The sequence below is a fragment of the Monodon monoceros genome, unplaced genomic scaffold (genome assembly GCF_005190385.1).
Source record: "Monodon monoceros isolate NGI ecotype Baffin Bay Population unplaced genomic scaffold, NGI_Narwhal_1 Super_Scaffold_2, whole genome shotgun sequence".
Lineage (NCBI taxonomy): Eukaryota > Metazoa > Chordata > Mammalia > Artiodactyla > Monodontidae > Monodon > Monodon monoceros.
Window position 1 is genome coordinate 76,066,682 of NW_021703776.1, and position 14,043 is coordinate 76,080,724.

The following is a 14,043-nucleotide window of genomic DNA, read 5'->3' on the forward strand; positions in this document are numbered from 1 at the left end:
GTGTGTGTGTGTGTGTGTGTGTGTGTGTGTGTGTGTGTGTGTGTGTGGTGGTGGTGTGTTCATTCATAGTAACTGATCAATAAGTGCAACTTGCGTCAAACTTACTACAGACTTATATTTACTTTGGTTCAGAGAATTAACTAGCATATGGAGAGTCTCTGATTTGAGTTACAATACCCACTCTGCATCCCTGTTGAACAAATATGGATTTTTTTTGTGGTTCAACCACTGTTTTTGAAATAAATGTGGAATAAAGCTAAGTATGTGTTAATGCAGGAAAACAGACATTTAGATAATAGAAAATAGCAGGTAACCTAGCTTATTCATATGGGTTTATAAAAAAGGTAACTCTTTTATTCTTTACATACAGATATTTAGTTAAAAATTGGCCTATATTTTAATTTTAAAAGCCATAGGAATTTTTGAAATATTTGTTTTCAATATTTGTTTAAATGTATGGAAATTTAAGAGTGTTTTTTGTACACTCTGATTCTTTTACTTCCTCTTAAATTAAATTAACTCATTCAGATCATCTCCTCCAGCATATTTTTAATCTAAAATAGCCCTTAGTGGCAAGAAGATTTTAAAATCGATTGCATTAGTCTATAGAAAGCTATCTTGGGATATGGGCTGAGAAGAAATGAAGAGAAACAAAATAAAATTATGTGCAACCAGAGTTTGACTTCATACTGTAATGACTGGTTTTCAAACTATTACACAAGGAGAATGATTACATTATATATGGCTCAGACATTTGGCTGAATAGTTCAAAGATTTATCTCTAAAATTTTGAAATTTTATGAACCTACGTTTTCTAATGGTCATTTATTCATTATTTTACACACATATCTGATAGTTTATATTACGATTTTTAAAATTTATTGTTCAGAAATGTTATTTCCATAAACACAAGGTCTTCAACAATGAAGAAGTTCAAGACAAACTAATTTGATTTTACAAAACAGTTAATGTTCTTATAAAGAATTGTATTTTCAAAAGAGCATTACTTAGATTTTATAAAACTGTTGACCTCCAAAAGGACCACTAGATGTCAGTTCTGATCTATAATCCAACGGGAAATGAATCACGTCTTAGAAGTGATTTCACTGTATTAAAAGTAAGTCAATGAAAAATATTTGCTGTGCTTTTACTCTTTCACAGGTGCATGAGCATTTAAATTTTCAAGATGATGATAATATGGATTTTGAGGACCAAAACACAGAAGAATTCCTTTTAAAAGACACTTTCAATTTTCTCCTGTCTAATGAATCTTCACTTTCCATATTTTCTGAGATATTTCAGAGACTTTATAGATCAGGTATATTTAAGGTAAGTGCATATTTTTGTACTGACAAATATTTATTTCATTTTTGGAAGGTGCCATTTTCTTTACTGTGCAGGTAAGCAACGTGATAATTCATTTGAAATTGATTTGTATCCATTATATAAACCTCTTAATATTTTTCCGACCTAAGGACCAATATTATTTTTATGTCTCCTAAGTATGTGACTGACTGATTATGATGAAATTATGGGTTGAAAATGAAGGAAAGCAGTCCCTAATTCCCAGGGAAAATTTGTGGCTATAATGAATAATACATATTACATATTATAAAATACTTTAAAAGGAATACCTGGACCTTTTAGAGGCAGTTAGAATAGCTGTGAGTGCTCTAGATTAACATCAAGGGACTAGAGTTATAATACTAATATTTTTAAAGCATTCACATCTGGTTAACGTCTTTGGTTAGATAGATGCTGATGATTATGGAGTAGTGCTTCAGAGTAAGATTGGTTAGTTTTTATGATCTGTTAGTACAAGTTTTCTTGATGCATAAAAACATATGTACAGGTTACTAGGTACAGTATTGTTTTCTATGTATCTTTCAGTTTTAAAACCATAATTGGAAAATTTGGAAAAGTAGAATGTGAAGGGTCTCCCCAAGAAGCAACGCTCTACAGAGAGATGGTTTTGAGAGAGATGACATTATAGACTGTTGTTTCCCTATGATTTTATTGATTCCTTCCTAGAGTTCCCTGTTTCCCTTCCTTAGTGAGTGGATTGCCATTAAAACCATTAGAACCATTTGACCCAGAGCGAATGGTAATATGTGTATCTTTTGCTCTAAGGGATGCATTATAATGAAAAATGAATGTGAGGAAAATGGGGGGATGAGTCTGTTTACTGGAATCCGTGAAACTCGAAAATGGTAACGTCCCATACATGAGGTTCACGTGTAAATTTGCTGCTCTGATCTTTTGTACCCTGAAGACTAAAAAAAGACTTTTCCTGCATTTCCAAACTGTCACACTCATTCTGTCCTTCTGGGCCCAATTTCCCAACCTTACTACCAAAGTAGTACTTACTGAGCTATTTCAGGTCCTTTGGTCAAATATGAAGCTTTCTTATATTCTGACATCATTTTGGCAAGTTAAAGTTATTATGTATTATTTAGAATTAATTAGCCCAGCTGTTTATAGAGTTCAAAATTTGGTTCTTGAATTGTGTTAAACATGGTTTGACTTTGTAGCAATTGCTTAAGAGTTGCATTTTTTCTCCCCATTATAGGGTGAAAACTATCAAAAAGAACTAAATCAATGCCTATCTTTAGAGGAGATTAACTCAATTATGACTTTCATAAAGGAACTCAGGAGTTTGGGACAATTCCAACTGGTAAAACAAAAGTGACCTTTGATTCCTCTTGATTACTGAGATTACAGTAGATCAGCCATGAGAGACTTGATTTTGACTTAAAACTAGGTGAAGATATTTCTTTAAGGAATAGAAATCTTTGTAAGCTTCTTCTTTTCAGAGATATAAATATTAAGATGAGCAGAATGCATATTCTTTAAGAGTTTGCAGATAATACATGACTTACTAAAAGTGAAAGAATATGGAATTAGTATAGCTGGCAGGATTTGATAGTTCTTAAGGGGAAAATGCTAACATTTTTCCAAAAAAGTTTGCTTTTAGCTTTGCGACATTTACATGTAACCAAAATTTCCTTCTGTTTATTATGCCCTTTTTCGTTTGTGTAAAAGTAAATATTACTCAATAGAACAATAATATTTTTTAAAACTACCTAAATCTTAATTTGTTGTAACTCTGTAGCAAAATCCAAAGAAAGAAAATGTAAATAATTATAATAACTTTTACTGGTTTCAGCCAAAAAATATATATGGCATTTATTTTGTTTTCTATGTATTTTCCTGGATTCTGTTAAGTTATTGCTCAATATCAAAGGATAGTTTATTACATATACATGTGCATGCTCAGTACTTGCTTCGTTTCCAGTTCCGCCCTTATATAGGTAAATTATATTGGATTCATATTTTTCTACCTAAGATGTGTTTATACAAAATATCTCTTTAAAATAGCATTTTTAAAAGTCTACTAATAATTTATTATTAATCTGTTTGAATAAAATATTTATTTTTTACTTAAAATAATCTGTGTATTCAGATGCTACTTGTATGAATTATAACCAAATTACTAAATTAATTAGTGAAGGTTTGACACTTGTTTTTTATAATTTAGCTCCATATTTTAGAGGGTTCAAAGTAAGCTTATTGCTCCAAAGATAATGTAATTGATGGGTTATTTTAATTAATTTAAATATAGTAAGTATTACATTCATGACAGTTTGGGTCAATACTCTACAAAGATAATCAGAGACCTGGCTTCATCCTTCATCCTTCAATATCTTCAATTTAAGATATTGTGAAAGTAAAGAACATCTCTTGGCACAATGTGAAGAATAGAAGAATTATTTTGTAGGAGAAAGGGCAGACACTAATTTCCTGACTCTCAGAGTAGAAAGAGGATAACCATAGATTTTTTTTTGGTAGGATTAATATCTCTCACCCTGAGATTTGTAAGGCACTTGTAACCCAAGAGAATCTCTCCTCATTTTTCCTGCTACCCGACGCACTCTGTTATTCAGCTGTTTTCAGGTATCTATAGAAAGCAGATATCCATTTCCTTTCAATGAAAAGGGAAATAAAATTCACCCCATTTGAAAGTATAAACATCAGCAAAATTAGTTCCTTATAAAAAGTGGCATTTACCTTGACAGCAACACAGAAAATTAAATTATGGTATAGATAATGGATTTTAAATAAATATCTGATTCTTAAAATATCTGAATAAATAAATATAAGGCCTTTCCTAGTAATACTACATTTTATTTTCCATAACTTATTCTGATATTCTGCTTTCAAATATTCCTTCTCAGCTCTTCCCATCTACTACTCCTGGGTTTCAATCTTTGATGCGTGAATTTTATGATATGGCAAATCCTGTGGGGAAACCTGGTTCCATCCTGACCCAATACTGGTCTCTTTTAAATGTATTCGAACAATTTCAGCTCCTGAATAAAAAGGCACAGCCACACCCGCTGGAATGGTAAGAGAGCCACAAATTTGAATTGTGCAACCCCAAAAATCTCTAAAGATTGATTTCAAAAGGCATTGCCTACATTAAAGAAAGCAACAAAAAGAAGTGTGTCCAAAAATTCATGCTCTGGAAAATAAGCTTCTTTAAAACATTGAAACCATAATGATTCTAGTGGTCTTCAAACACTGTAACAAAAATATATCCAACGGTTTTTCAAACCATCAGGACTTGACTCCATTCAAAAGTCATGTTTAAAATTAAAAGTTTCAAGCTAGTTTCATCCTGTGATATATATCCTTGAATTACGGGAGCATCAGACAGAAAGAATTAGGTGAGATTTGTTTTATGAACCGTCAGTCAGAGTGGAGCCCGAGACGGTATGAGCATTCATTTGGAGTTTTTGAGGCATGACTTTATTCTAGGCAAAACCTATCCAAATTTATAAATATGTCTGTCTCTACCGCAAGATTAGAACTTTTTTTTTAGAAGATGGAATCTCAGAGAGAAGCATTCGGCCAGGAGAAAAGGTCCTTGGCCTCCTATGTCCACTTCCATTCTAATGAGGGGTAGTAATGAGTGAATAAGAGGGTTGCTGGGCCAGAGAACATAGTAACACCCCCAGTTGCCAGGGGAAGGGGCAGTGCCTATGGTGCCAGCTAAGTCTGCTTCCCTTTTATATGATAGAATTAAGTGAGTATTTGACTTGTCTATTGCCAGGAAAACAGAAGTAAACCTAACCTCCCGAGGGAATGAAAGACTAGATGGCCGTGCATGATCATCAGTGTCTCTGAAGTTACCCTCACGAACGGCCTCAATTCTACTGACTTGTCCTTCATTTCCTTCTGCCTCAGGAGACAGTGAAAACAGTCCTATAAGAAACATTTTTTTAATAGTTCAAAAATACAAGCAATCACATATTCAAAGAATTCATAGGACATCTCCCAGGACCAGAACTCACTTTAATTGCCACATCTTTATGCAGCTGGCCTTATTCTCGAAATAATAGGATTGATAGAAGGTTTTGTTTGTTTGTTTGAAAATTAGGTTTTAAATAATACAGCCTACTGTCCCTTTGTTTGTTCTTTGCACTCACTCAATCCAAGACTGTCTCTTTCGCCGTTGTCGATGAGGGAAGAACAGACTTGATTTACCAAGGAGTCTATTTAAGTATGGTTTTTAACTTTGGGTAAGTTCCTTTGAGATATGCAAGCTTTGGAAAGTTTATTCCCAAAATTTGTCTCAAGGTCCACATTTGTTATAAGGTTAAGCAATTGACTTAATTTCAGAATATTGAATTTAAGCCTAATTCTAACCCTAACTGATTCCTTCCAACAATGAAATTTACTAAAGGTCAGTTTTAAATATAGTTAGAAAAAGTCAGGACCTTTTTGAATCAGACAGACTTGGATTCAAAAATCCCAACTCTAGAGTTTATTAATTACAGCAGGTAAGATTTTCCTCTGAGTCTCAGTTTCCATACCTGTAAAATATGGATTATACCACCTACCAAGTATTGTTTCAAGATTACATAAGATAACCTCCATCATGTATTGCATAGTGTGTAGTGTGCTGCAGAGCAGATAGGTAGTAAATATTAATATACTTTCGGTTTCCTGTTCCTATACCATCCAAAAGTCACTTCAGCATCGACAAATGGGGTATATATTTTTCTTTCATTTATAGGAAAATCAAGATAAGTATGAAAGCTTTATCTAAGTTAACACTAAGATAAGTAAACTTGAAGTCTTTATCAAGAAACAATTACATAAATTGTTTCTAGAACATTTTAAGAAAGAATACTCAATTCTAATTATCTTCAAGTTTACCAGTGAATGTATATATATTTAATTATCATTCATGTGTATTACAAGGAGGATGCATATGATACACATTTTCCAGATGAGGAAACTGAGGTGCTGAGAAGATGGGTTATTTGCCCAAGCCACGCAGCTATTTGAGTTGAGACTAGGGCCCTGGCCTCTTGCCCGTCGTCCAGTGCTTTACACCAAGACCTCATGCTGACAGGAAGATCACGTGTAGTCGTTCATAATTGCCCTTATCTTCACAATGGTCTTCTCCAGTTTTTCATACCAAAAAAGCCAATTTTACATACCTGTACTATCTGTGGGGTTCAATGCCTTCCTCCACCCTTTTAAATAAAGATCATCTGCTTATAGCAACAGGGTGAGGAGAAATAAAGTCAGAAAAGCAACATTTAGAAAAAGTGACACTTATGTCTGTGCCCTGAGGCTCAGAATCCAGAGGTCCCAACAGAATTAGTGGAAATCTTAACAGAATGAAAACACTAAAATCAATGTGTGTGTACTCTCTGCTAATTTTCACTTTAATGGAAATAAAGTAGCAAGTGTAATTTGCTCTAATCACATGCTTTCCATGAAAATACACGTTGTCAAAACAAATAAGTTATTCACAAAATTACACAAGAAATCACTTGCAGGATGAGTAAACATACGAAGCATCCCATTCCATTAAGATAGTAACATTTCTAAAATTCAGTTTACATGCATTTCAGGGTTGTATCTTTTATGAGCTTTGTTTAGAGTGTTTACTTCATATGAAATCAGAGATTTTTTTTTTTACCTTGGCCTGGCACTCAAACTTCAAGTAAACGTATCTCACCCCATGCTTGCTTTATCTATTTCTTCATTCCTCGGAGGAGGAAAGTTATTTTAAAGTCCTAGACATCATAATTTTTCACCCCTGATTACATCATTGCATATACTAAAGGGAAAAAAAGACTTTAAAAATAAAACTGCAATAACATGATCACACCTCCCAACATTAACTATAGTTTTAGTTCCTTGATGCTTCTTAATTTCCTATCTGATGCTTATATTTTAAGGGAATTGAAAATGCCTTATTCATCTCTACTAGTACAGTACAATATCTGGAACAATAAATCTTTATAAAATGTAATTTAACACAGAGCGTTTGATTGAATCTTCATAGCATCCTTGTGAAGTAAGGCCAGTGTTGTTATCTCTGTTTCTCCGGAGTAGAAATGGAGCCTCACAAATGGAGTAAAGTGAAGTCACATCCTGTCCAGTATTCTCTATCATCAGGACCAGCAATTTTTCTGTCTGCAACTTAAGATTACTTTGGTCCCAAATTTGAGGATTTAAAGGCCAATCTGGCTGAGCATTTAGTTATACAACAGAAAAATGAGGCAAACACACCAAGATATAACTAACCCTTAAAATTCATTCCTGTTCATCAGAGTTTAAGGATAGAATCCTTGGCAGGACAGGTCACTTTCTGCATGGTACGCTTCAATTTCTTAGATTATATGGATGTTCTTCTCAGTCTGTGTCTCAGAGTTTCCAAGACTTCTTGCTTCAAGACTTTGTAATTTTAGCCAAACAGATTCCAATAGGAATGTGTGTTTCTGAATCACTTCTGTTGGACCTAGGCTATCAGAGATTGTTCCCTTTTGGACCAAAGAGTGACTTTTTGCCCTGGTTTTCTTCAAATGTGCTTCTGCTGATTAGAGATGATGAGATTTCCATCCACCTCACTTGAGACAAGATTGCCAGTCTTGAGGAATGAAATCCAGAAAGTTTTTCTTTGTGTTCATCAAAATAACTGTGCTCACACACAGGAAAAAGGATAGTGCGTTAGATGTAATTTCCATGAATTTTGTTCCGTGCATTGATCCAGAGATGTTTGATATTGCATTCACAGGAATTCTTTCGCAGAGGATGAGAACATGGAAAAACCAGAAGTACCATTTAATGCAGTTGAAAATAAAAAAGGTAAAGGATGTAGTCCCACTCCTTTCTACATGAAAAACAAGTATTGTGTGGCCAAAAACATTAAAAATGTTTAGCTTTATTAGCAATCAAAATTAAACTGGAAAATGCTGTTTTCCCTCAAATTTGGAAAGATTTTCCCTCTTGAAGATAATAAGAGTTGGGAAGAGTGTAGGAAAATGAGTATTCTCATGTTGCTGGTGGGTGTATAATTTAGAACAATCTTTCTTAAGGGGCCATTTAACAACATGTAAGAAAAGCTTTAAAAGTTATTCTTACATACCAGAAATTTCACTTCCAGATACTCATTGTAAGGAAATAGTTAAGAATGTACACAAAAATTTAATTACATAAATTACTAATAAATGAAAAAAATAGCAACTACCATTATTGCAATAATAGTGGATTGGATTAAGCTATAGTCATCCAATAAATTACTATAAAGCCATTCTAATATTGTGGGAAAATAGCTATACATTAAAGATGTTTAAGATATATTATTAAATGAAACAGTTGGCTACAAGCAATATGGACCTTAAGGAAAATTAATGGTGATTTTGATTTCTCTCTTAAGCTTATCTCAATTTTCAGTTTTTTTCCTTCTAAAGAACATCTGAGCTTTATGTCACATGAAAAGAAAATGTTTCTGATTTTCAGAAGAAAAAATGAAAAGAAGTACATGTGTCTACACTTTTTAAAAAAAATCGAAGTTTTCCTACTACAAATCAAGGTTTAATCCAATGTAGTGGTTCTGGGTGTGTAGCCCCTAAACCAACAACAACAGCATCATCTGGGAAGCTTGGAAAATTCAGATCTACTGAATCAGAATCTCTGGGTATAAGGCCCAGTATTCTTTATTTTAACAAGCCCTTCACATGATTCTGAGGCATGCTAAAGTTTGATAATAAAATGAATCAATAAGGTCAGGGAAGAACTGATGTTAAACTGCTGTTCTGATTGTCTTTCTCTCTCCCACCATTTTTTTCTTCCCTAAATGATTTCTTTATGCACTCTGTTTTTATTCACTCATTTGTCCCATTGGTATTTATTAAGAAGTCTTTTAGATAAATGTTTAGTTGAATTTAGAAGCAAAGTAAATATCAGTGGAACCAACTGGATGGAATTTGTGTAATTCTAATGATTTGAGAAATTATAGCCATAAGATCATAGAACTAGAGGAATTCTGATAGATCAACTTCAAGCAATAGATGGCATTTAGACCATTCATTTTTCTCCCTTAATGTTTTCTTATTTGAAATAATTATTTTTCTGCAATTTGAACCAAATAGCTTCTTTTGTTTTACTCTAGCTTTCAGTTTAACTTAGAAGTGCTTTCTGATGTAATAAAAATTAAATAATAAAATATGTGTTTTATTAAATTATCCTGAGTTTCAGATACCTGAATATGTATTCTTTTTATTTTGATTAATAGTTTCATTTTTTAATTTACATTTCTTTTTTTAGCTGCAGTTCCACAAATTATTAATGAAACCAAAGAAATACATTGCATTAATGGTGAGTTCCAATGAAAGTGCTTCAGAATCATAATCAACACTTAGGTTGAATAAATCATCATATTGGGGCATCTTTAGGCTGATAATGTATTTTATGTAAATTTTCAGAAGTTATGAGATTTCTGAATGAATTCATGTTTGCTACTTTTGTATAAAAAGATTTTTAATTTTCCATTTTTGAAAATCAAACATTATATTTTTATATTTAAAGACAGTAACTTCCAAACTTATTTTGAGGGGCCCTAACGGTGCTAATGCTTTGCCTTGGGGACTCTCAAATGGAAGAGCTTGGCATCTCCTCTATATATTGATTTTTAGGACTCTCACTACCCAACAGTGATCCTTTTCTCCCAGATTGTTGATATAATGGATAGTACTTGATTTGAGTTTTCTTTATAACAATTGAGAGTTTGTTTTTTTTTGTTTGTTTTCTTTTTTTGCGGTACGCGGGCCTCTCACTGCTGTGGCCTCTCCCGTTGCGGAGCACAGGCTCTGGACGCGCAGGCTCAGCGGCCATGGCTCACGGGCCCAGCCGCTCCGCGGCATGTGGGATCTTCCTGGACCGGGGCACGAACCCGTGTCCCTGCGTCAGCAGGCGGACTCTCAACCAGTGCACCACCAGGGAAGCCCCACAATTGAGAGTTTTTAAGCCAAATTTCAATTTCTTTTCTTAAAATTCATGAATTTTTTAACCAAGGTATAATCAATAATATAAATACATATATAATAGTAATACATTTTAAGTATTATATAGATTTTTAAAATTTTAAATAATTTTCTTCGTTCTGGTCAGTATTATTCCAGTGGTCTTGCAAATATATCATTCTAGGGAATCTTACTGACTTTTCCAAGATCACAGTGCTATTAAATGCACGAGCTGGATCATGAAAATGGGTCTTCAGATTGTTTGTCCAAGGCTCATGTATTATCTTAATATCCTATAATAATATGATGGAAAAATAAGAATTCTATTTATCAGGTTTGTTTTTTGGCAGTGTATACGTTTTTAACATATATATGTGTATATATATATAATTGGTGCTGAAACATACATAGAAAATTTAGCCTTTCAGAAAAAAATCTATTCTGATAAAACATTAAAGGTGAAAACAATAAAATTTATGGACTAAGATCTAATTTATGATAAATAGAAGTCTTCCAATTTAATAAATCTAATTTGTCTCTTCTAAAATGCAATTTAATTCATTCACTGTGTTTTAACACTATCATTAAAATCACGATAGGTTGAGAGGTGATACAATAATGTGGTTTAATAGAATCAACAAATACATCCAATTAAAAAAAATAGCATTTTGAATAAAGTACTGCTGATCAGGAAAAAGTAACAGATATACTTACACTATTCCCTCCCTGCATTTATCATCCAATCTCCCACTTCTAGAAAAATACATGCTACTCAGTTCTCTTGGGAGGCTGGTACCCAGTGTGTAGTGAGAAAAGGACTAGTTTTGAGAAAACTAGGAGCAAGGTTAGAATGAACATTTGTTGAGGGTCTAGTGTGCCAGGATCTGGGTTAGATCAGGAAGGCCACTTCACCTCTTTGGTCTTTTGTTTTCTCATTTATAAGAGGAACGATTGTACAAATTAATCTCATTTTTTTTTTTTTTTTTTTTTTTTTAGTTTTCAGGTAGCATAGGGTAGAGGATACAAACACGTTAAATAAGCTCTTCAACTTTGTTCATATTTTTATGTTGATTAAAAACTAGTCCTACCTGGGTCTAAGTTAATATTCCTATTTTTATGGTATAAGATTTAAAAAAAATAACTAGATGCCTTAGAACAAGTGGGATTATCTTTCAGTGTCTAGGCTGTTTTTGTGTTTAATATGAGTTATGATTATCCCTCAAGAGGGCAACAAAATTCTGCAGTTAAAAGAAATCCATTAAAAGCAACCAAGACTTCAAACAGCTTTCCCATATATACTTGCCAAATACGTTAAGCAGCCTGCTACCACCTTACCTCACAGTGGGTTCTCTGCAGAGCTAAGGTAAGCTGGCCTGAGACAAGTTGGGACTGGATTGGGAAGGATGCCAAGGAAACACCAGGTGTTTGTAGGCAGCACCACTGATGATTCAGTTGAAGATGATGTCAGGACAAAATCAGCTTTCAAGCAGGGGTCTAGGATGCAGTACATAAGCCAGAGGTGAAGAGTTTCTGATGAAACCAAAAACAAGCACTTGCTAAAATCTTCCTTAAGAGAATGATTACACATTTTCTTTCATTTAGGGCTGAGTTTCAGTGTTGTAATGGGCAGGCCCCATTGAAAATGTTCACTATTAAGTGAAAGTATAAACTGCGAGGAAATTAACTCTCAGTGACTATTTTATAAAAATATATAAAGTTAAAGTATCAATACATTTCCTATGATTACTATTTTGAAAAAAATCTTCCACTTTGTTATTCATCTAACTGGTTCTGAGCATAAAAGTGTAGCGCACGTATTTATATTCCCTTTCTGCCTAAGAAATGGTGCTTTTGAAAGCACATTCCATATCCCTGAACTCCAGCCTGTTTAAAGTGTTAGATTGGGTTCACAGTCTCCATTTGAATCAGATCTCATGACCAAAAGTAACCTGTTTTTACTGTGCTTATTTCAGTGCCTTGAACATAGACTATGCCAGAAAAAAAAAATCTTTGGTGAAAAAATGAATGTGTTATTAATAAGTGGTTGAATTCAAATGAAAAGCTATGGTCCTTTTCAAGGTTAAATCTAATAATACAGTCTCACCCTTATTCTTTCATTTTTTTCTCTTTCATTATAAAAAAATTTATGAGCTGGTAGGATTATTGAAATTATAGATGAAGTCCACCTACATCTGTCACCCAGATAGAATCTTTCATAACAAGTAAAATCAATCAAGCAGGTATTTACCCAATTCACTGAGTTATTCAACCAAACTGACTAATTTTTATTGACTTTTCCCTGCAATGAAATTACAATATATCTATTTTATTATTATTATTCCTAATTTGTACCAGAGTAGTTTTTTCTTTGACCAGCTGAGAAAACTCTCCTGGAATGTGGGTCAGAAATACACACATTTATTCACTTTCATTATTTTAGGGCACGATGGGAATTAAACTGACACCTAGCTCTCAGAACTAGAATGAAACACCTATAAAGTTGGTGGTATTCATTGCCATGGATTTGGTGATGCATCTGTCTCCGTGTCTGGCAAAGAAATATAAAACTTTTGGTATTGTTGAATCACAAAGTCCAGGATGTGTTGGGAGATGGGAAGGAGAACCAAGGAAGTGGTTATGAGATGCCTTGTAAGCTTTATTGGGAACTTGGCCTAGATTCTGGCAGTGATGAGAAACTGTTAAAGAACTGAAGCCAAGTCATCAGATGTGATTTTAGAAAAATCGTTGTGATAGCTCTATAACAATAGAGGAAGAGACAGCAGTTAACAGGATAATCGACTTTTCTTTAAGTGCAGGTGTATAGCTTCCTGTGGCAAATTTGGTGTTATCCTTTTGTCGCTATGTTAAACATCATTGAACATCTTATTTAAAGGCAACAGAAGACATTTTCATTTTACTGGTTTTTACAGAATTTCCTATGTTTACCTTTACTGGAATTTTGTTGACTATTGAAAAGTATTTCTGGCACAAAATACTTGTTAATATTTCTTTGAAAAACATTTGCTTTTGAGTAATTTGTTTATTTCAAATATGAACATAATGTAGTTTATCAGTGGCTGGTGTATGTGCCTAGAAACATGTTTTTAGTTTTTTCTCATTAAGATACTTTTGCAGAAAATTGAGTTATCAAATAGAAACACTTTTTTTTTAAATGGCTTAGAATCAATTATATGAAATAATATGCTAGGTTCTGTAACAGGGTTGAGCAGAGGATAGCATTTCCTTCTTATACTTTAGGGTACTTTCTTAGTTTAAGGTGGCCGGAGTATGGAGGGGGTCTCATGTTTTTGTGTCTGAGTGTTTGGCATGATATTGGATTTCACATTCTTTGCTTCACCCTCCTGCCTGTAAGCTACATATCAATCCAATGGCAGTTTAATGACACTTCCCATCAAGAAATTTTCCTTATTCCCTGCTGGTATCCTTCTGTCACCACCCCACAGAGTCATCTCCCCACCATTTACACAGTTGCTTGATATATGCAATAAATGTTATGAAATGTTATCAGTCCGCTGGAGAGACATTTTCTGACCTTCTGTGCCTTTAAACTTTTAAAGGCTGAGCAAAAAATATCAACTAAAGTCAACAACTGTTATATGAGGCAAGGTCTACAAAATTTGGCAAATAGAAAACCCAGCTGAAGCCACAAATCAACTATGACCAGAGGACCAAATGGAAAATCAGCAGTAATCACTAA

At 33.6% G+C, this 14,043-nt stretch overlaps 1 protein-coding gene across 3 annotated transcripts in view; it reads left to right on the top strand.

Moving 5' to 3' along the window:
• The window catches only part of CPED1 (cadherin like and PC-esterase domain containing 1), a 300,014-nt gene that overhangs the window by 127,488 nt on the left and 158,483 nt on the right, over positions 1 to 14,043 (top strand). For 2 of the 3 annotated variants that reach the window (XM_029233388.1, XM_029233387.1), the window contains 5 exons: positions 1,162 to 1,329; positions 2,570 to 2,674; positions 4,236 to 4,405; positions 8,099 to 8,169; positions 9,631 to 9,681. In XM_029233388.1, coding sequence (XP_029089221.1) covers positions 1,162 to 1,329; positions 2,570 to 2,674; positions 4,236 to 4,405; positions 8,099 to 8,169; positions 9,631 to 9,681 — 565 coding nt within the window. The remainder of the gene's footprint in view (positions 1 to 1,161; positions 1,330 to 2,569; positions 2,675 to 4,235; positions 4,406 to 8,098; positions 8,170 to 9,630; positions 9,682 to 14,043) is intronic. The other variant, XM_029233389.1, reaches the window with a different exon arrangement.